Source organism: Neophocaena asiaeorientalis, unplaced genomic scaffold, assembly GCF_003031525.2.
Source record: "Neophocaena asiaeorientalis asiaeorientalis breed wild unplaced genomic scaffold, Neophocaena_asiaeorientalis_V1.1 scaffold46, whole genome shotgun sequence".
NCBI classification, from domain to species: domain Eukaryota; kingdom Metazoa; phylum Chordata; class Mammalia; order Artiodactyla; family Phocoenidae; genus Neophocaena; species Neophocaena asiaeorientalis.
In genome coordinates, this window is record NW_020175393.1 from 3598422 (window position 1) to 3620878 (window position 22457).

At 38.3% G+C, this 22457-nt stretch overlaps 1 protein-coding gene across 1 annotated transcript in view; it reads right to left on the reverse strand.

Annotated features, from left to right (window-relative positions):
* SLC26A8 (solute carrier family 26 member 8) overlaps nucleotides 1–22457 on the reverse strand; it is a 72168-nt gene that overhangs the window by 22414 nt on the left and 27297 nt on the right. Inside the window, exons 6-10 of the mRNA XM_024765856.1 lie at nucleotides 15813–15977; nucleotides 14969–15118; nucleotides 6112–6194; nucleotides 1859–2006; nucleotides 216–329 (exon numbers count right to left, since the gene is read on the reverse strand). Of these exons, the coding sequence (XP_024621624.1) occupies nucleotides 216–329; nucleotides 1859–2006; nucleotides 6112–6194; nucleotides 14969–15118; nucleotides 15813–15977 (660 nt within the window). The remainder of the gene's footprint in view (nucleotides 1–215; nucleotides 330–1858; nucleotides 2007–6111; nucleotides 6195–14968; nucleotides 15119–15812; nucleotides 15978–22457) is intronic.

The window sequence follows — 22457 nt, forward strand, 5'->3', positions numbered from 1 at the left end:
TATAGAAAATGATTTTCAAGTTCCACATTGACAGATAGCTTTTAAGACAAAATCTAATCAAAAAATAAGCCAAGCATGAAATCCAAATTTTTCCCAAACAAGCATCACATTAAAACAGTAACATAGTTAAACTAATATAATCCCCTTCTGTGAATATACATATGAATAGACCTAAGTGTCTTTCTATATTAGAGATCAAATTCTATTTCACATACCTGTTGTCTTCCTCCAGTTTTATCCTGGATAATAGTCCTGACAACAGAACCAGTAAACACATAAGATCTGAAAAATGAACTGACGACATTGCAAAGGCCAATGGCTATTAAATCCTGTAAAGAAATGGCAAATACTTTAGGCCTACTGTTTGTCAAAGAAGGCTGATCTGAGTTTGAACTAAAGGTATACTGTTATTTCTTATGCATGAAGATAGGGTTGTGTACATCACTTCAAATAACACTGAAATATTATTGGAAAGAAGTGAAAGATGGTAAATCTGATTTCTTCATTTTAGCTAGAGATCATAAGGAAAATCCTTTTTCAAAGTGAGTAAATGAGACATTGTTATTCTCTTCCGCATGATTGCTGGGAATTAGGATGACAGGGAGAAATATAGTACTGTTTTTCTTGCTTCCTTCTATGCTATCCTAAAGTCAAAGTGGGACACCGATTGAACCCGGGCCAGGCAGTGAAAGCCCGGAATCCTAACCATTAGGCCACCAGGCCGTGCCAAGCGGCTAGCAGGATCTTAGTTCCCCGACCAGGGGTTGAACCTTGGGGCCACGGCAGTGAAAGAACTGAGTTCTAATCACTGGACCTCCAGGGAAGTCCCCATATTCCCTTTTTAATTTCTAGGGAAAAAGCCAAACTCAAAATGGTCGGAGACTAAAAAAAAGAAAATGAGAAGGACTATTTCTGGGAGGCCAACTCAATTGTTTTATTATCCTAGTTTTGATATTCCACTGCATTTCTTTTTAAAAAATATTTATTTATTTACTTGGCTGCACTGGGTCTTCGTTGTGGAACGTGGGATCTCTTTAGTTGCGGCATGCGAACTCTTTGTTGTGGCACGTGGGTTCTAGTTCCCTGGTCAGAGATGGAACCCGGAGCCCCCTGCATTGGGAGAGCGGAGTCAGTTACTGGACCACGAGGGAAGTCCCTCCACTGCATTTCTTATCGTGCTTTGGCGTGTGGTTGACTTTTAAGGACTTGGTGGAAAGGAAGATAAAAGGAGAGGAGAGGAACTCTGCTAGCTTAACAACATGATGTCATACATTACCTTCTTGCCTCCCTACACCATATCTGTTCTAGAGTAACCACACACATTAGTTCAAGTGGCTTCAGAGTTAAGTATGCCACACTTCTCAAAAATCCTCTGGTAGGACTTCCCTGGTGGCGCAGTGGTTAAGAATCCGCCTGCCAATGCAGGGGACACAGGTTCGAGCCCTGGTCTGGGAAGATCTCACAGGCCGTGGAACAACTAAGCCCGCGTGCCATAACTACTGAGCCTCTGCTCTAGAGCCCACGTGCCACAACTACTGAAGCCTGCGTGCCTAGAGCCTGTGCTCCGCAACAAAAGAAGCCACCACAGTGAGAAGCCCGCACACCACAGCGAAGAGTAGCCCCCACTCGCCTCAACTAGAGAAAGCCCCCACACAGCAACGAAGACCCAACGCAGCCAAAAATAAATAAATAATTAAAAATAAATTTTTACAACATCCTTTGGTAATTGTAATTCAAATCATGGTCCAAGGGACTCTCTGGTTACAGAAAACTCCAGTCTTCATTTTAACTGCAGGCTAAGGTTAGAGAACAAAGATTAAAGGGTCACAGAAAGTAATAGAAAGGCCTGTCCTCTCACCTGGTTGGAATTGACATCATAGTTATGGAAACTGGCAATCTTCCTGCCCAGAAATATGAGCAGAGAGGAGCTCACTAAAGCTAAGGAGAACGCTTCTAAAAGAACTTCAGTAAGATTGCTCATATCTGGCGTTACAGGAAACAGGAAGCTGGAATAAAATGGTGGAATTATTCCTAGATAGCAGGAATCATTTATTGGCATCTCCCCCACTCCAACCTTATCGTACTTTATCATCCATTTCAAAAGGTCTGACCCTTTTTAAAAAAAATAAAAATAAGAGATAAGAAGAGCAACTCAGGCAGCAGCTTGCCAAAACTGCCAGCAACTCAGGCCAGGTTACAAAAGCCATTAAGAGAACGTGCTCTGCTATCTTCTAGTTCAAGGTTTCTGCCATGTACCAATGGTAACAGATAGGACAGGCAAAACTACAAAAATCGATGAAAAATAGTTTATTTACACTGTTTGAGACCATACCAGTGGGTAAGCAATAGGCATATATCACATCTAAGAGGGTTTAGAGCTAAAAAGCTCCATGTATTCCCTGCTAGTCAAACTCAAATCTTTTAGGGTATAATTTTAGTCATTGTCCTTTGTAAAAATTGCTTCTGATTCTTATCCACACCTTTTTCCCCCCAATTATTTTAATTGGGTAAAAGACACATAACATGATTTACCATCTTAGCCATTTTTAAATGTACTGTTCAGTGGTATTAAATACATTCATAATGTGCAACCATCACCACCATCTACTCCATAACTCCTTCGTCTTGTAAAACTGAAACTCTATAACTATTAATCAATAACTCTCCATTTCTCCCTCCCCCCAGCTCTGACAACCAGCATTTTACTTTCTGTCTTGGTGATTTTGACTACTAAGTACCTCAGATAAGTGGAATCATATAGTAATTGTCTTTTTCTGACTGGCTTATTTCACTTAGCATAACGTCCTCAAGGTTCATCTATGTTGTAGTATATGTCAGAATTTCCTTCCTTTTTAAGGCTGAATAATATTCTATTGTATGAGGGGAGTTGAATGCTAAAATATTTGGATTTTCAGTGCCCAAATTAAGCACATTCCAGAACTGTTATGAAGCCTTCAGTCTCTCTCTCCAACTTCACAATTAATACTGAATTCCAATCAAATCTCAGACAATTTCAGCTAAGCCACTGGGGCTAGTCACAAACAAGAAAAGTCCAGCCTTAACATGCTGCCATTGTGAGTTCATAGGCACTAGGGAGCCATTGAAGGCTCTTGAGCAGCAGAAGAATCGTGTGTTAGGAGTATCTGTCTATAGGAAAAAAAGAAAAATGTGCTCCAGTTGGGGCATTGTTGCGAGATAAATACAGCTTTGTTTAAAGTTTATCTTTCCCTCACACCTGCCATGCTGTGAAGGAGAGTCTGTTTGGTGTTTGTTTTGTCTGATTCACCACCCACTGAATTATTCTGTCATGAGTGTAGCAGCTTCAAGAGTTAGGGTAAAGGCACAGACTAGAGTGAGTTCCAGATTCTATGTGACCTCGACCAACTCAGTCTGAGCTGTTTAATTTGTATTCAAGAGATGTGACAAGGTTCTGTTTTTTAAAGGTGACAATGGGTCACCTAGTATTCTAGACTCAATGTGAATAAACTGTAAAAATTCACTTCCATATCTTTGTGTCTAAGGTGTTTTGTGTGTAAAATACTTGTGTGGTATATTCCTTTTATTAATTCTATAAATAAAACTATATTCTTACTGTCAAAAAATGTTCTATTGTATGTTTATGACACATTTTGCTTATCCATTCATCCATCGATGAACACTTATTGTTTCTTCCACATTTCAGCTATTGTGAGTAATGCTGCTATGGACATAGGTGCACAAATATCTCTTCAAGACACTTCTTTTAACTTTGGGCGGTATATACCCAGAAGTAGGATTGCTGGATCATTTGGCAATTCTATTTTTAATCTTTTGAGGAATCAGCATACATACAGTGGCTGTACATTTTACATTCCCACTAACAGTGCACAAGATTTCCATTTTCTCCATATCCTCACCAACACTTGTTATTTTCGTCTTTTTTTTAAAAAAAATAGTAGTCACACTAATGAGTGTGAGGTGGTATCTATTGAATTATTGTAGTTTTGATTTGCATTTCCCAAATGATTAGTGATGTTGAGCATGTTATGTGTTTATTGGCCATTTGTGTATCATCCTTGGAAAAATGTCTATTCAAGTCCTTTCTCTACTTTTTGAGTCAGGTTGTTGGTTTTTTGTTGTTGCGTTTTAGGAGTTCTCTATGTATTTTGGATGTTAATCCCTTAGCATATATGAGTTGCAAATATTTTCTCCTATTCTGTGAGTTGTCTTTTTTCTCTGTTGATAGTGTCTTTTGATGCACAAAAGATTTTAATTTTCATGAATTTATTGCCCAAATCTATGTTAGTAAACCTTAAATATTTAGTATGATAATAGCATAAACTACTGTTTCTTTCCTTCCTGATGTTTTCTGTAACATTCAATTCTTTGTCAGCAATTTAGTTAAAAGGGGACATGGACGTGGAATTGTTCAGTTTTTCTAGTCCCTAGCAACCGTGATTAAACAGGTAATTAAAAAGGGAGTTCAAAGCAATACCTAAAATTAGATTTTTGAAATGTTTGTTTCTCTACCTATACCCTTGAATCTTATGATGAAATATAAGCAAAGGTTAATTGTGTGCTTTTTAAGTCATTAATAACAGAAGCATATTAAGTATAATAGAGGGCTTATTATACTAGATTTTGGAATTAAATAGAAATGGGTTCAAATAGTACCTCTGACACTGACCAGCTGTGTGAGCTTGGATAAGTAATTTAAACTTGGTAACCCTTAGTTTCCTGAGCCATAAAAAGAAGATAATATCTTCCTTATAGTATTACTGTGAGGAACAAATGACATAAAATAATTATGTAAAGCATCAATCCCATTGTTGCCCTTGTCATTTTTTTTTCCTGAGGGCAGAGACCAAGTCTTATTTACCATTGTATTCCCTGTTACCTAGGTTGCCTGCTCACAGTTTAAAAAAAGTGAACAGAATTTCAAATGTATTTAATCGTCATTAGATTTCACTGAGAACTGGTAGGATATGAGATTAATTCAATATGGTTGCATCAAAGTAGCCTCTGTTTCGTATGCTGGGGGCTAGCCAATATCATTGACTCTTTGCTGTACTCCCTATTGAAGAACATGAGGAAATAAACAATGCTCTTCAAAAGCCTTCTCGTGAGCCAAGAAACTGTGGTATGCGGCCTTTCTTAGCTAAAGTGATTCATCTGGTCAAGGTTAAAGAAACTATAATTCCCTAACAGAAGCAAGAGTGATGCCCCATAGTCACTGGTAGGAATTATAATGTCAATTAATTGCAAGTCCTTAAGAACTCCATATGCCAGACTACTTGAAGAAGGCTTTCTACTCAGAGTGATGAAGTAATGTTGCTCAAGGACACCCATTCAGTCTAAGTAGGTGAAGACAGAAGGAATGCTCACCTCCTGAGCACTGAAGCCCAGAGAGAGGCTAGGAAAACAGAGGTATCTCTTGTCCCATCCTTGAGAGTTAATCAGACAGGTATGGAGGTTGAGAAGGTTCATAACGTGCTGTGAGAAAGATGCATGAGTCTCTCTGGTATTCAGTGCATCCAAGCAGTTTACTTGGGTAAGGGGATTGGCTCAACCATGGGAAGAGAGTCAAAGGCTGACCAGAGAAGAACGGGGTTGTCCTAGCCCTTGTCCTTTAGAACCTCTGTGTTCTAAAATGAACTTGAGCCCATGACCCAGATTTGGCTGTGGCCAGAGACTGTTAGCAGAGAATATTGTTTAAAAAATATTAATAAACAGAAAATAATTAAGTAGAGTTGAGAGACCAAAAGGGGGAGTTCTCACACCCTGTGACCATTGCAGAGCCCAACAGGAAGAAGAAAGACTCCTCTTCTTTCCTGGCAAAGGACTCAGCCAATGAAAAGTCATAGACGTTTTGTTTACCATAGATCCCCCCACTCCAATTTTATTTTTTCCTTTATAAAAACTTCTTCCCTTGCTGTGGGAGGACTTGCATGTGACTCGCCATGGTTGCAGACCCCAAATTGCAATTCTTTGCTGATCCCGAATAAACCCATCCTTGCTGGAGAACTAAATGGCACTCTGTTTTGGTCAATGATACCAAACAGGCTATGTAGTCAGAGGCTAAGAAGAGTTAACAGGAAGGGAAAAGTAGTCTTGAAAAGTGGAATTACCAACCTATAAGGAATCATATCAATGAGCATCTTGCTGTTTTCTGTGTCCACGTTTACCTTGTTTGCAAATGCAGCGAACCCAAGAATCTGTAGGGGTTTAAAAAGAAAAGGCATGTGATCATCTAAATATTATGCATTGCTTCCAAGAGCAGAGGTGCCCATAGCCTCTGGCAGCACTGGGAATGCAATACGTGGCAGTCCCTATACATGAAGGTTGGAGAAAGAGGCAGTGCCAGTTCAGTGGAACAACAAAGGCAGAAGTCCTCCCCAACACTTTTGGTTCCCTGAACTCTTTTTAGCAATGTAACCAGAATGAAAAACAACTTCAGGCTTGGTCTCTGACATAGTAATAGGAAAAAATGGTTGCCCTAGACTTCTCTTTCCTCACCAACTTTAAATATCTGGATCAAGTATAAACATGTTTTCAGATAATAGCTGTAACCAAGGCCTCAGTTTTAAAAGTTTTAAAATCTAGGTACACTGTCCCAATACAAGTAAGCCCTCTGGGGGATTGTTGAGGTATATTGATAATCATTAATAACCATTAATAAGATGGAGCAGCATTTGATAGCACACACGAAAAATTGCTTTAGCAAAGCAATTACTTGCTTTCTTTTTCCTCCTTTCATTTCCTTCTGAAATACCAAGGCTCCCTTCCATTTTTAATGTCTGTTAGAGGGCAAATAGACAAGCTAGCAGCTGTTACACCTTATAAAGACCTCACACCAAAGCAAATTAAAGCAGAGACAAGAGAACTCAATACCCATTTAAAAATAATAATATATAGTTGCTTTACTCCATTATCCCTACTAACACATAAATCTTTTCCCAGCATCTACTCTAAGAGCTCAGCCAGACACTGAGCAGGATAGCAGTTGGTTTACTTGTGATGCTGTGTTCAGATGACGACCCCTAGGAAGCCTACAGATCAGAATGGAAGGAAGATCTGGATCAACAGAAAAGTTGTGATCTTTATATAGTTAAGGGACAGGAAGTGTGGCAAGTGGCCAAGAAACTCTTTCATTTCCAGTATAAAGGTTACACTTGCTCATTAAGGAAAATAGAGAAAATATGAAAAATTTAAAAGCAGAGATAAATCACCCAAAGATAACTACTATTGATGCTTTTTTTTGGTGTTTGCTATATGGCTTAAATATACACATATACAAATACACACATACACATACATTAGTTATGAACATACAGTATGTACAATTTCTTGTATCTATGAAACTCTTGAATTATTTGTCAGTTTATTTTACCTGGATCCCAAATATTGCCTTGAAATTTTCCCTTAATATTTGAGACTACCATCTAAAGGATAGACTGCTGGGTATGTGCAGTTTCCTCCAGCACAACCTTTTTTTTTGGCTGCATTGGGTCTTCGTTGCTGCGCACAGGCTTTCTCTAGTTGCGGCGAGCGGGGGCTACTCTTTGTTGTGGTGCGCAGTCTTCTTATTGTGGTGGCTTCTCTTGTGTGGAGCACGGGCTTTAGGCACGCAGGCTTCAGTAGTTGTGGCATGCGGGCTCAGTAGTTGTGGCTTGCGGGCTCTAGAGCACAGGCTCAGTAGTTGTGGTGCACGGGCTTAGTTGCTCCACGGCATGTGGGACCTTCCCCGACCAGGGCTTGAACCCATGTCCCCTGCATTGGCAGGCGGATTCTTAACCACTGTACCACCAGGGAAGCCCATCTCCAGCACATCTTAGTTTCACAGTAGTTTCTTATGGGGTGTTGTGAAAAGCTTTTCACCCGCTACACCATACCAGCTTTCATCCTCCCTCTCCTACTTTCCTCATTTCCAAGGGAAACATGGAGGTCTTTTTCCAATTCTAAACTACATCTCTAATCCCTGCTATATAGTAGAAAATGTTCCCAATCACTTGACTTGACATGTGTATAAGTAGTGTATTGCAGGCTTCAATAACCTTTGAGGATAAATCAGGTCACACAAAAGTTTAATGTCTAATTTGCAATAATTCTAAGTCTCCACCTACATTTGTTGCTGGACCTCAGTTTATTTCTCCACTTCACTTCATGGTGCATTCCTAATTATTTATAGCATTCCCCAAAGGAATGTCTTAACTATGGCTCACAAACCAATCTGTCAGCCATAGTCAACCCACAGCATCCTCTATACTCTTACTCCTCTCCTTTCCTAATAACCCAGGTTAATGTTATTGCCTTTGAGGTTGCTTAAAGGAACATCACTATGATCCCTGCTGCTGACGTCTCTTAAAAGAGGGTTGATTTGTGACAACACGGATGGACCTTGAGGGCATTATGCTAAGTGAAATAAGCTAGACAGAGAAAGACAAACACTGCATGGTATCACTTATACATGGAATCTAAAACAAAAAAGAAAACAGTCACGCTCATAGAAACAGAGAGTAGAAAAGTGGTTGCCAGGGACTGAGGGATGGGGGAATTGAGAAAGGTTGGTAAAACAGTGCAACCTTTCAGCTAACAGATGAATAAGGTCTGAGGATCTAACGTAAAACATGGTGACTATAGTTGATAACATTTTATCATATACTTAAAAATTGCTAAGAGAGTAGAACTTAAATGTTCTCACCAAAAAAAAAAAAAAAAAAAGATAAATGTATGGGGTATGGATGTGTTAATTAACTAGATGGGGGAAATCCTTTCACAATGTATATCTGTATCAAATCATCATGATGCACACTTTAAATACTTTATAATTTTATACCTGAGTAAAGCTGGAATCAAAGAGAGATACAGAAACAGAGATAGAAACAGAGAGAGCGCGCTGATGTCTGTGTCACAGATGCCATCTGCTGGTGACTCCAAAGCCTCAGCCTCCTAAAAGCCAGAGTTGTACTTGGTTCCAAGAGGAGAGGTTGCCTCTGACTCCACTCCCCAAACTCCATATGCACATTGTTCCCTGGGCTCTAGGGCCCCACTATTTGTATACAGTGTTTTGGAAGGTCTTTTGTAAAAGCAGCCATTCAGCTTTTGGCCTTTATGAATTGATAGCTTTTTAACTACTCCAAGGAAGAAAGGATATGCACCTCCACAAGAAGTAGACAACAGTTATAAGACAGAGCTTGGTCTCAGTTTCCAAAGCAATTCCTATACTCTTTCGATCATGAAGAGCATGGACCTGGATTAGTTAGCATAGAATATGTTATACTGTGGCAATATACAAACCATGAGATCTTAGTGTCCTAGCACTTGAAAGTTATTTTTTTACCCACACAAAGTCCACTGTGGGTCAGTGTCTCTTCAGGACAGCTTTTTTGCAAATAGTGCCTTGGGGATCCAGGCTAATTCTTCCTGGAGACTCTATCACCTCAACATATAGCCCCTATGATTACTACAGCAGGGGAGGAAGGAACATTGGGAACTCATGCCTATTCGCCTATGCTTTAGCCCCAAAGTTGCATGGTCCTGCCTAACTACAAGGGCAGCTGGGAAATATAGGGGTGCACACAGTGAACTTATTTATCTCTATCACAGAACACTTCTTAAAGGGAAAGTAATGCTCATGGACACCCAAAGATTTATTGATCCTTGTAAGAGAAATGCTGACTCCAAAAACCTGAGCTTTATTTATGAAAATCTCTTTAGTATTGTAAAAATGTTAACTGCAAAAGATAAATTTTATCACATTTCTTTTTCTTTTTTGGCCGCGCTGCGTGGCTTGTGGGATCTTAGTTCCCTGGACCAGGGATTGAACCCACGCCCTCCTCAGTGAAAGCGTGGAGTCCTAATCAGTGGACCACCAGGGAATTCCCCCAGATTTCTTAAAACAAACACGAAATGTCATCTTTAGACAACATTTTTTTAATATTCTTGAAAAGAAAGAAAACAATCATATTTATTTAGTTTAACATTTCCCCTGATCTAAAGAAAAAGATGTTTAAAAAACCTAGAACATGTACATGAACACACACCTTCCCCAGCAGCCCCTCCTCCCCAAACCCAGCTCTGCCACTTAGTGACATGGATTAGTTTTCATTTAACATCTCATCTCCCTCAATTTCTTTACTGTAGCATAGGGAGAATGAAAGGAGGCTGAATAACAGTGTGGTTGCTGCTATACTAAAATAGAAATGAAACCTCTACATAAAAGAATACAGAAATTCAACAACACTGAGCATAGGCCTGTCATGTATTTGTTTGAAAGAGGAAAAGTGAGAATAACTGAAAGTACAGGAATATCAATTGTAGTTGACTTTGGATAGTGCAGCTATAGGAATTTCTTTTCCTCCTTCTTTTTTTTTCTTTCTGTTTTTCAAAATTGCTAGAATTCCCTGGCGGTCCAGTGGTTAGGATGCCATGCTTCCATTGCTGGGGCCCTGGGTTTGATTCCTAGTCAGGGAACTAAGATCCCACAAGCCACTTGGCATAGCCAAAAAAAAAATTGCTAGAATGAGCCTGTATTACTGTCATAATGGGAAAAAAAAAAAAAAAAGCCCTATTTTTCAAATAGTATGAAAAAGGCAGTAGATAAAAATCCTTTGAAAAATAAGCATGTTTAAAAAACTATAAGCTAACTAAATGTATGTATTCAGCTTTGTCACAATTCAACATACATTTGTTTTTTGCGGTATGCGGGCCTCTCACTGTTGCGGCCTCTCCCGTTGTGGAGCACAGGCTCCGGACACGCAGGCTCAGCGGCCATGGCTCACGGGCCCAGCTGCTCTGCAGCACATGGGATCTTCCCGGACCAGGGCATGAACCCATGTCCCCTGCATCGGCAGGCGGACTCTCAACCACTGCGCCACCAAGGAAACCCTCAACGTACATTTTTAAAATATTATTTTTACAATTCTCCTATGAACATTTCCCTTCCAACGTTACTTGCTTTTAATTTAATTTAAAAAATACATATTTTAAATGATCTGAACCATGAGTTTGGAGTATCAAAACACTTACCAGAAACATCCCACTTACACCAAAAGACAGATCATCCAGACAGAAAATTAATAAGGAAACAAAAGCCTTAAATGACACATTAGACCAGACAGAATTAATTGATATTTATAGAACATTCCATCCAAAAGCAGCAGAATACACTTTCTTCTCAAGTGTACATGGAACATTCTCTAGGATAGATCACATCTTCACTCACAAATCAAGCCTCAGTAAATTTAAGAAAATTGAAATCATATCAACCATCTTTTCCAACCACAACGCTATGAGATTAGAAATCAATTATGGAAAAAAACTGTAAAGAACGCAAACACATGGAGGCTAAACAATATGCTACTAAATAACCAATGGATCATGGAAGAAATCAAAGAGGAAATCAAAAAATACCAAGAAAAAAATGACAATGAAAACACGATGACCCAAAACATATGGGATGCAGCAAAAGAAATTCTAAGAGGGAAGTTTATAGTAATACAATACTACCTCAAGAAACAAAAATCTCAAATAAACAATCTAACCCTACACCTAAAGGAATTAGAGAAAGAGGAACAAACAAAACCCAAAGTTAGTAGAAGGAAAGAAATCATAAAGATCAGAGCAGAAATAAATGAAATAGAAATGAAGAAAACAATAGCAAAGATCAATGAAACTAAAATCTGGTTCTGGGCTTCCCTAGTGGCACAGTGGTTGAGAGTCCACCTGCCAATGCAGGGGACACGGGTTCGTGCCCCAGTCTGGGAGGATCCCACATGCCATGGAGCGGCTGGGCCCGTGAGCCATGGCCACTAAGTCTGCATGTCCGGAGACTGTGCTCCGCAGTGGGAGAGGCCACAACAGTGAGAGGCCCGCATACCACAAAAAAAAAAAAAAGCTGGTTCTTTGAGAAGATCAACAAAATTGATAAACCATTAGCCAAACTCATCAAGAAAAAAAGGGAGAGGACTCAAATCAATAAAAATTAGAAATGAAAAAGGAAAAGTAACAACTGACACTGCAGAAATACAAAGGATCATAAGAGACTACTACAAGCAACTCTATGCCAATAAAATGGACAAATTCTTAGAAAGGTACAACCTTCCAAGACTGAACCAGGAAGAAATAGAAAATATGAACAGACCAATCACAAGTAATGAAATTGAAACTGTGATTAAAAATCTTCCAACAAATAAAAGTCCAGGACCAGATGGCTTCACAGGTGAATTCTATCAAGCATTTAGAGAAAAGCTAACACCTATCCTTCTCAAACTTTTCCAAAAAATTGAAGAGGGAGGAACACGCCCAAGCTCATTCTATGAGGCCATCATCACCCTAATACCAAAACCAGACAAAGATATCACAAAAAAAGAAAATTACAGGCCAATATCACTGATGAACATAGATGCAAAAATCTTCAACAAAATACAAGCAAACAGAATCCAACAACACATTAAAAGGCTCATACACCTTGATCAAGTCAGATTTATCCCAGGGATGTAAGGATTCTTCAATATACACAAATCAATCAATGTGATACACCACATTAACAAACTGAAGAATAAAAACCATATGATCATCTCAATAGATGCAGAAAAAGCTTTTGACAAAATTCAACACCCATTTATGATAAAAACTCCCCAGAAAGTGGGCATAGAGGGAACCTACCTCAACATAATAAAGGCCATGTATGACAAGTGCACAGCTAACATCACTCTCAATGGTGAAAAACTGAAAGCATTTCCTCTAAGATCAGGAACAAGACAAGGATGTCCACTCTCGCCACTATTATTCAACATAGTTTTGGAAGTCCTGGCCACGGCAATCAGAGAAGAAAAAGAAATAAAAGGAATCCAAATGGGAAAAGAAGAAGTAAAACTGTCACTGTTTGCAGATGACTTGATACTATACACAGAAAATCCTCAAGAGTCCACCAGAAAACTACTAGAGCTTATCAGTGAATCTGGTAAAGTTGTAGGATACAAAATCAATACACAGAAATCTCTTGCATTCCTATATACTAACAATGAAAGGTCAGAAAGAGAAAATAAGGAAACAATCTCATTTATCACCACAACAAAAAGAATAATACCTAGGAATAAACCTACCTAAGGAGACAAAAGACCTCAGAAAACTATAGGATACTGATTAAAGAAATCAAAGACAACACTAACGGCTGGAGAAACATACTATGTTCTTGGATTGGAAGGATCAATACTGTGAAAATGACTATACTACCCAAAGCAATCTACATGTTCAATGCAATCCCTATCAAATTACCAATGGCAATTTTCCAGAATTAGAACAAAAATTTTTACAATTTGTATGGAAACACTAAAGACCCCAAATAGCCAAAGCAATCCTGAGGGAAAAAATCAGAGCTGGAGGAATCAGACTCCCTGACTTCAGACTGTACTACAAAGCTACAGTAATCAAGACAATATAGTACTGGCACAAAAACAGAAATATAGATCAATGGAACAGGATAGAAAGTCCAGAGATAAACCCACGCACCTTCGGTCACCTAATCTATGACAAAGCAGGCAAGAATATACAATAGAGAAAAGACAGTCTCTTCAATAAGTGGTGCTGGGAAAACTGGACAGCTACATGTAAAAGAATGAAATTAGAACACTCCCTAACACCATACACAAAAATAAACTCAAAATGGCTTAAAGACCTAAATGTAAGGCTGGACACTATAAAACTCTTAGAGGAAAATATAGGCAGAACACTCTCTGACATATTTGTCAAATGTCAAATTATGTCAAAACACAATTTGACATAAATTGCTGGAAGATTTTTTGACCCACCTCCTAGAGTAATGAAAATAAAAACGAAAATAAACAAATGGGACCTAATGAAACTTAAAAGCTTTTGCACAGCAAAGGAAAGGATAAATAAAACAAAAAGACATCCAAGAGGATGGGAGAAAATATTTGCAAACAAAGCAACCATCAAGGGATTAATCTCCAAAATATACAAACAGCTCATGCAACTCAATATCAAAAAAAACAACTCAATGAAAAAATGGGCAGAAGACCTAAATAGACATTTCTCCAAAGAAGACATACAAATGGCCAACAAACACATGAAAACATGCTCAACATCACTAATCATTAGAGAAATGCAAATCAAAACTACAGTGAGGTATCACCTCACACTGGTCAGAATGGCCATCATCAAAAAATCTACAAATGATAAATGCTGGAGAGGATGTGGAGAAAAGGGAACCCTCCTACACTGTTGGTGGGACTGTAAACTGGTACAACCACTATGGAGAACAGTATGGAGGTTCCTCAAAAAACTAAAACTAGAATTACCATATGACCCAGCAATCCCACTCCTGGGCATATACTGGGAGAAAACCATAATTCAAAAAGATACATGTACCCCAATGTTCATTGCAGCACTATTTACAATAGCCAGGACATGGAAGCAACCTAAATGTCCATCCACAGAGGAATGGATAAAGAAGATGTGGTACCTATATACAATGGAGTATTACTCAGCCATAAAAAGGAATGAAATAATGCCATTTGCAGAGACGTGGATAGACCTAGAGACTGTCATACAGAGTGAAGTAAGTCAGAAAGAGAAAAACAAATATGGTATATTAACACATATATGTGGAATGTAGAAAAATGATACAGATGAACCAGTTTTCAAAGCAGAAATAGACACTGATGTAGAGAAAACACTTATGGATACCAATGGGGGAAGGGGGATGGGATGAATTGGGAGATTGGGATTGACTTATATACACTACTATGTATAAAATAGACAACTAATGAAAACCTACTGTATAGCACAGGGAACTCTACTCAGTGCTCTGTGGTGACCTAAATGGGAAGGAAATCTAAAAAAGAGGGGATATATGTATACGTATAACTGATTCACTTTGCTGTACAGCAGAAACTAACACAACATTGTAAAGCAACTATACTCCAATAAAAAGCAAAACAAAACAAAACAAAATGAAAACACCTACCAGGAAAATTTCCATGGGAAACTTGATGGGGTACTGATTGTAGGAAATTCTGATACATTTGTTGATTCTCAGAGCAACAATAGCAGTTAGAAATAGTAAGATGCTGGTGGAATTAGCTTTAGGGAGACCTATACAGTAGTTAATTATGTTCTGAAAGAAAACAAAATTACAGAGGCTTAGAAAGGGATGTGATAATTGCCTAAATCTAGAAAATGACACTCTTTCTAAATTAGTTCAAAAGGAAGTCCCTAGGCAGTGTTGCTGGGCACAGAGGTCTTTATGAGCATTATTAGAACAGTGAGGGCAAGTAGGTGGATACATATTTTTTTAATTGAAAGCAATATATTAAAAGACTATAATGTCCAGTAAGAAGATAATATACTTTCTATGTTTCAGTGTAGTGGAAAGGACCCAGGAGTTCTGTTTATTAGCCTATTCTTTAACAATTTTCCCAGACCATGTATGTTTAGCTTGGCTCCTAGGCCATGCTTGCATTCAGGGACTACTTTGCATTTTATATTCTGTATATATTATGTTTTAGGATATATGTCTTTCAGGAGGCATGTAACGGGAAGAAGTATGATAATACAGTATCTCAAAGACCAAATTTTAATATAAATCATGTTGATTTAAAAGGCTGGGGTGAAATGGTTAATGCAACTGGGAACATGGTCCAACTGGCACCTGCAATTAATCAAGACTGTAAATCTAGAAGAGGTGAAATTATTTCTAGAACTCTCTTGACCCAGCTGCCTATGCAGGAGTCTCTCCACTTGGGTCTACTTCTTTTTGGAAGCAAGGGGAGGGGCATTTGTAAGTCTCGGTGAGGGTAGAAATTACTCACATAGAAGAAGGAGATGGGACCAGAATGGAAACTAATCATAATCCCGAAGATGCAGGTCAACTGGGACAGCATAATGTGTAGTGCCGTGGCAGCCAGGTAAGCACTGATTGCAGCCTCCGGAATGTAAGTGATAATGAAGCCAAAACCTAACATGCCCATTGATAGCTGTAGGGGGTTCAGATGGAAAAGAAAACCAGAGTGAGGAGGAATGTCATCAAACCAACAATGTCACCAATTAGGCAAACTCCAGAGGGGTTCCAAAAAAAAAGTTAAGTTAGGCCCCTTTGATAACTCTTGTTCCTCTTTCCCTAATCAACTGAAACTGATGAGCTAAGGTAGGTCCTTGGTGTTGATTCAGAGGTTTCCTACAGACATAAGACCACACTCCTTTCTTCACGAGTTCATAAGCTTAAGTTCTTACTCTAGAATCTACTGACCTTGTTGATGTGGGGTTAACAGTAACAAAGGGATCAGAACAAGACCTTGCCTTTTCAAAGCCCTTTTCACTAGAAGCTTTGATAGCCCTCTTCATGAGAGGTTAATATCCCTGTGAGGAATGCAGCTTTTCGCAAAGGAAAATATTAAAACAAACTGGGTTCCAGCTTAAACTTTCTGGCCTTTGACGCTTATCTTTATGAAGAATGATTAAGCTGAATTTATGTCTTCAGGATTATACATAAATACATGTATGATATAGCATTTTACATGTACACATGCATATATATGTAAATATATTTTTTAATGTTATGTAATAAACAAGCAAAGCATCTAAAAGGATAGATGCCAAACTATTAACAGAAGTTACCTTTGGGGAATGGGATTAAAAGTTTGGGGCAATATTTGTAACTTATACACTTTTTTATTATTTGAGATTTTTTGCAATATACATGTTCATCTTTTATAATAAAAAAAATTGTAAAATTATGGATAGGGGGTGAGCCCCAACCCTCTTAAGAGGGTAGGTTAAGAAAAATGACACAGCCCAATGAAGAAGATGGGGAAAGAAAAACAAAAGTCGTGAAGTCTTCTACTGTCACTGCTTCATCTTCCACTGTACTAGGAACTCTCAGAAAACAAACTTGGAAGAATAAATCTATTAGCTTTAAAAGCTTTTTGTTTCAAAGCTTTCAGTTAGCTGGGCAGTTGGTCTCCCTTAATCTCCTGTCATTACTGCCCAATATGCTCCTTTATTCTAGTCAGGCCAATCTGCTTCCTGTCATTAGTGTGGCTGGCTGATCTTTACTTCTGTGTTTATGCCCCAACCCCTTCTGCCATCTCTTTGCCAATCCATGTTTATCATCTCCTTCAAAAGCTCAATGAAACTTCTCTTCTTCAGGAGGTGTGGTGCAAACAGCATGATTCCTGGGGATGGAGAACTTGGCTTCAATGCTGGCTCTACGTCTCACTGCCTGAGTGAGTTTGGGCAAGTTTATTAAACTCTCCGAACCTCAGTCTCCTCACCTATAGAATGAATAATACCCAACATGCAGTGTTTTGTATGGGTTACACTACATAATTCACATAAAACACTTAGCTCAAATCTGAAAATAGTGACAGATGCAAATATGTACCATTCTTTCTTCATGCCATCCCTTCCTTCCACCTTGTAAATGGAAAATATCTATAATTAAATATCTATAATTAAATATCTATAATTACCCAGCTGTGATGTGGCATCAGAATCTGGTGTTAATGTAATTTTCTAGGCATCAATTGTCAGTCAGAATTGGTCTGTGACATGAAACCTATCTGCCATCCTTATTGAAAACAAGTACAGACAGTTCCCAAATTACAATGATTCTAACATTTTTTTCAACTTTACGATGGTGCAAAAGCATATGCATTCAGTAGAGACCGTACTTTGAATTTTGATTTTTTTTTTTCTGGGCTAGCCATATGCAGTATGATACTCTGTCGTAATGCTGGGCAGTGGCAGTGAGCGACAGCTCCCAGTCAGCCAAACAATCATGAGGGTAAACAACTGATACACTTATAACTATTCTGTACTCAGACAGCCATTCTGTTTTTCACCTTTAGTACAGTATTCAACAAATTACATGAGATATTCAATACTTTATTATAAAATAGATAATGTGTTAGATGATTTTGCCCAAGTGTAGTCTAATGTAAGTGTTCTGAGCACGTTTAAGGTAGGCCAGGCTAAGCTATGATGTTTGGTAGGCTAGGTGTATTAAATGTATTTTCGACTTACAGTATTTTCAACTTACCATGGGTTTATCAGTATGTAACTCCATTGTAAGCTGAGGAAGTTCTATACTAAATGTTTGATGAATGAAGGAAAGGCTCAATAAATGGTTGTTTCCTTCCCAGACAACTCCATCCCAGCTAAAAGTTATTCCTTCACTTCATATTCTTTTTTTTTTTGGCCACACTGCACATCACGTGGGATCTTAATTCCCCAACCAGAGATCGAACCCATGCCCTCTGCAGTGGAAGCGTGGACTCTTAACCACTGGACTGCCAGGGAAGTCCCCACTTCATATTCTTTTGACAACAAACTCTTCACTTTTATTAACACTAGTTTGCACTTTAAGATTATCTAGTGCACAGATTCTAGAGGTAGACAAACTGAGCCTGAATCCCAGTTTTGAATCGTACTGGTTATGTGACCTTGGGCGATTCACTTAACCTCTTTATACCTTTATTTCTTTAAAATAAGTACCAGAATAATACCTACCCTCATACAGTGGGGTGTTGTGAGGATCAAATGAGATAAAACATGTAAAGTGCTTTAAATATTTACAGCACATAGCAATAAATGTTAGATATTAGTATCTAGTTCAGACTTTTTTTTAATTTAAATTTTTTATTTTAAATAATTGTAGATTGACATGAAATTGTAAAAAAGCAACACACAGAGATCCGGTTTACCCAGTTACCCCAATGATAACATCTTGCACAACTATAGTATTGATACAATGCCACAATTAGGATACTGACACAATACAACCAAGTTACAAAATAATTCCATCAGCACAAAGATCCCTCCTGTTGTCCTTTAATAGCCTCTTACCTCTCATCTCTACCTCCAATCTCCATCCTCTGACCTCTACCCATCTTTAATCCCTGGCAACAACTAATCTATTCTCCATTTCTATAATTTTGTCACTTCAAGAATTTTACATAAATGGAATCATCAGTATGTAAACTTGCCAATTTTACATAAATGGAATCATCAGTATGTAAACTTTCCAATTTCATTCATTTTTGCTCTTTATTATTTCCTTCCTTCTGCTTATTTTTGGTTTAATTTGCTCTTATTTTTCTAGGTTTTGAAAAGGGAGCTTTTATTATTAATTTGAGACATTTTCTTTATTCTACTGTATGCATTTTAGTGCTATAAATTTCCTTTTCAGCACTGCTTTAGCTGTGTTCCAAAAATTTTGGTATGTTTTATTTTCATTTACTTCAAGGTATTTTTTTTTTAAGATTTAAGTTTATTTATTTTTGGCTGTTTTGGGTCTTTGTTGCTGCATGCAGGCTTTCTCTAGTTGTGGCAAGTGAGGGCTATTCTTCATTGTGGTGCACGGGCTTCTCATTGTGGTGGCTTTTCTTGTTATGGAGCATGGGTTCTAGGCGCGTGGGCTTCAGTAGTTGCAGCACGTGGGCTCAGTAGCTGTGACTCGCCAGCCCTTGAGCACAGGCTCAGTAGTTGTGGCACACTGGCTTAGTTGCTCCGCGGCCTGTGTGATCTTTCTGGACCAGGGATTGAACCCGTGTCCCCTGCAATGGCGGGCAGATTCTTACCCACTGCGCCACCAGGGAAGTCCCTACATCAATGTATTTTTTAAAAACTTCCCTTGAGATTTCCTACCTGACTTATGGATTATTTAGAAGTATGCTGTTTAGTAGTATCCAGATATTTGGAGACTTTCCTGTTAACTTTTTGTTATTGAGTTCTAGTTTGATTCCACTGTGGTCAGAGAACATACTGTTTGATTTCAATTCTTTTAAATTTATTGAGGTTTGTTTTATAGCTCAGGATACAGTCTATCTTGCTGTATGTTCCATGGGTTGTTGAAAAGAATGTGTATTCTGCTGTTATTGGTGGGAGTATTCTGTAAATGTCTCAAATCCTATTGGTGTTGTTGATATTTTGAATTTTATTATATGCTTGCTGATTTTCTGTCTAGTTGTCCAATCAATAGTTGAGCGAGGGGTGTTGAAGTCTCCAACTGTAATTGTGGATTTGTCTATTTCTCCTTTCCAGTTATATCAGTTTTTGCTTCACATATTTTGTAGCTCTGTTGTTTGGTGCATACCTTTGTAGGATTGCTATGTCTTCTTGGTAGACTGATACTTTTATCATTATATAATGTCCCTCTCTACCTCTGGTAATTTTCTTGGCTCTGAAGTTTACTTTATCTGATATTAATATAGTCAATCCTGTTTCCTTTGATTAATATTTGCATGATCTATCTTTCCATTTTTTTACTTTCAAGCTGTCTATATTATTATACTTGATGTTTCTTGTAAACAGCATATTTCTAAATATGTCAGTCTCTAACTTTAATGTAAATGTCAATACGTTAGGGCTTAAGTCTGCCATTTTCCTGTTTGTTTTCTCTGTTTTTCAACTCTTTATTTTTCCTGATTTCATTGGTTACTTGAACATTTTTTGAATTTCATTTTGATTTATCTATAGTGTTTTTGAGTGTATCTCTTTGTATAGATTTTAAGTGGTTGTCCTAGGTATTACATTATATATGCATAACTTATCACAGTCTACCGGTGTAAACATTTTACCAGTTTGAGCAAATTATAGAAACTTTACCTCCCTTTATGTTTTTTATAAAAGAATTGTTTTAAATATTTCTTCCATATTCATTTTGAACCACATCAGACAGTGTTATAATTTTGTTTCAACCATTGAACATAATTTAGAAAACCCAACAAGCAAGGAAAACTACCATATTTATCCATATTTTTCCTTTTCCATTGTTCTTTCTTCCTTCTTGATGTTCCAAGATGCCTTCTTTTATCATTTCCTTTCTGTTTAGAGAACTTCCATTAGCCATTCTTTTAGGGTAGGTCTTGCTGGTGACAAATTCTCTTAGTTTTGCTTCTTCTGAGAACGTCTTGGTATCTCCTTCATTCTTTTTTTTTTAATTAATTTATTTATTTTTGGCTGTGTTGGGTCTTCATTGCTGCATGTGGGCTTTCTCTAGTTGTGGCGAGCGGGGGCTACTCTTTGTTGCGGTATGTGGGCTTCTCATTGCAGTGGCTTCTCTTTGTTGTGGAGCATGGCCTCTAGACATGCAGGCTTCAGTAGTTGTGGCATGTGGGCTCAGTAGTTGTGGCTCGCAGGCTCTAGAGCGCAGGCTCAGTAGTTGTGATGCATGGGCTTAGTAGCTCTGCAGCATGTGGGATCTTCCCAGACCAGGGCTCGAACCTGTGTCGCCTGTATTGGCAGGTGGATTCTTAACCACTGCACCACCAGGGAAATCTCTCTTCTTCATTCTTGAAGGATATTTTCACTGAGGCTATGATTTTGGATTGACAGTTCTTTCAGCAAACAAAAAATATTGTGCAATTTCCTTCTGGTCTCCATGGTTTCTAACAAGAAATCTGCTATCATTTAAATTATTTTCCTCCTGTAGTGAAGTGTTTCTCTCATGCTTTCAAGATTTTTTTTTCATTGTTTTTAGTTTTCAGAAGTTGACTATGGGGACTTCCCTGGTGGTGCAGTGGTTAAGAATCTGCCTGCCAATGCAGGGGACATGGGTTGAAGCCCTGGTCAGAGAAGATCCCACATGCCACGGAGGAACTGAGCCCATGCACCACAACTACTGAGCCTGCACTCTAGAGCTCGCAAGCCACAACTATTGAGCCCATGTGGCACAACTGCTGAGCCCACACATCGCAACTACTGAAGCCCACATGCCTAGAGTTCATGCTCCGCAACAAGAGAAGCCACCGCAATGAGAAGCCTGTGTACCACAATGAAGAATGGGCCCCACTCGCCACAACTAGAGAAAGCCTGAGCACGGCAACAAAGACCCAATGCAGCCAAAAATTAAAAAAACAAAACAAAACATGATTTGTCTTGATGTGGATTTCTATGGATTTATCTTCTTTGGGTTTTTTCAAGCTTCTTAAATCAGTAGGATTATATTTTTTGTGAAATTTGGGGAGTTTTCAGCTATTATTTCTTCAAATAATTCAGCCCCATCTTTTTTCTCCTCCCTTTCTGGGATGCTTATGACACAAATTTTAGAGCTTTTTTAATAGTCCCATTTGTCCCTGAGGCTCTGTTAATTTTTTTTTTCCATCTATTTTCTCTCTGTTGCTCGGACTGGGTAATTTCTATTGTTCTGTCTTCAAGTTCATTGATTTTTTCCTCTGTCTCCTCCATTTTGCTGTTGAGCCCATCCTTTGAATTTTTAATTTTGGTTACTGTATTTTTCAGCTCCAAAATTTTCATTTGGTTCTTCTTTACATCTTCTATTTACTTTTTAAGACTTTCTATTTTTTCACTTGTTTCAAGCATGTTCATAATTGGTTGCTGAAGCGTTTTTAGGATGGCTGCTTTATAATTTATCCCAGATAATCCTGATATCTCTATCATCTCAGTGCTGGCATCTTTTTCTTGTCTTTCTTCATTTAAGTTGGAATGTTCTCAGT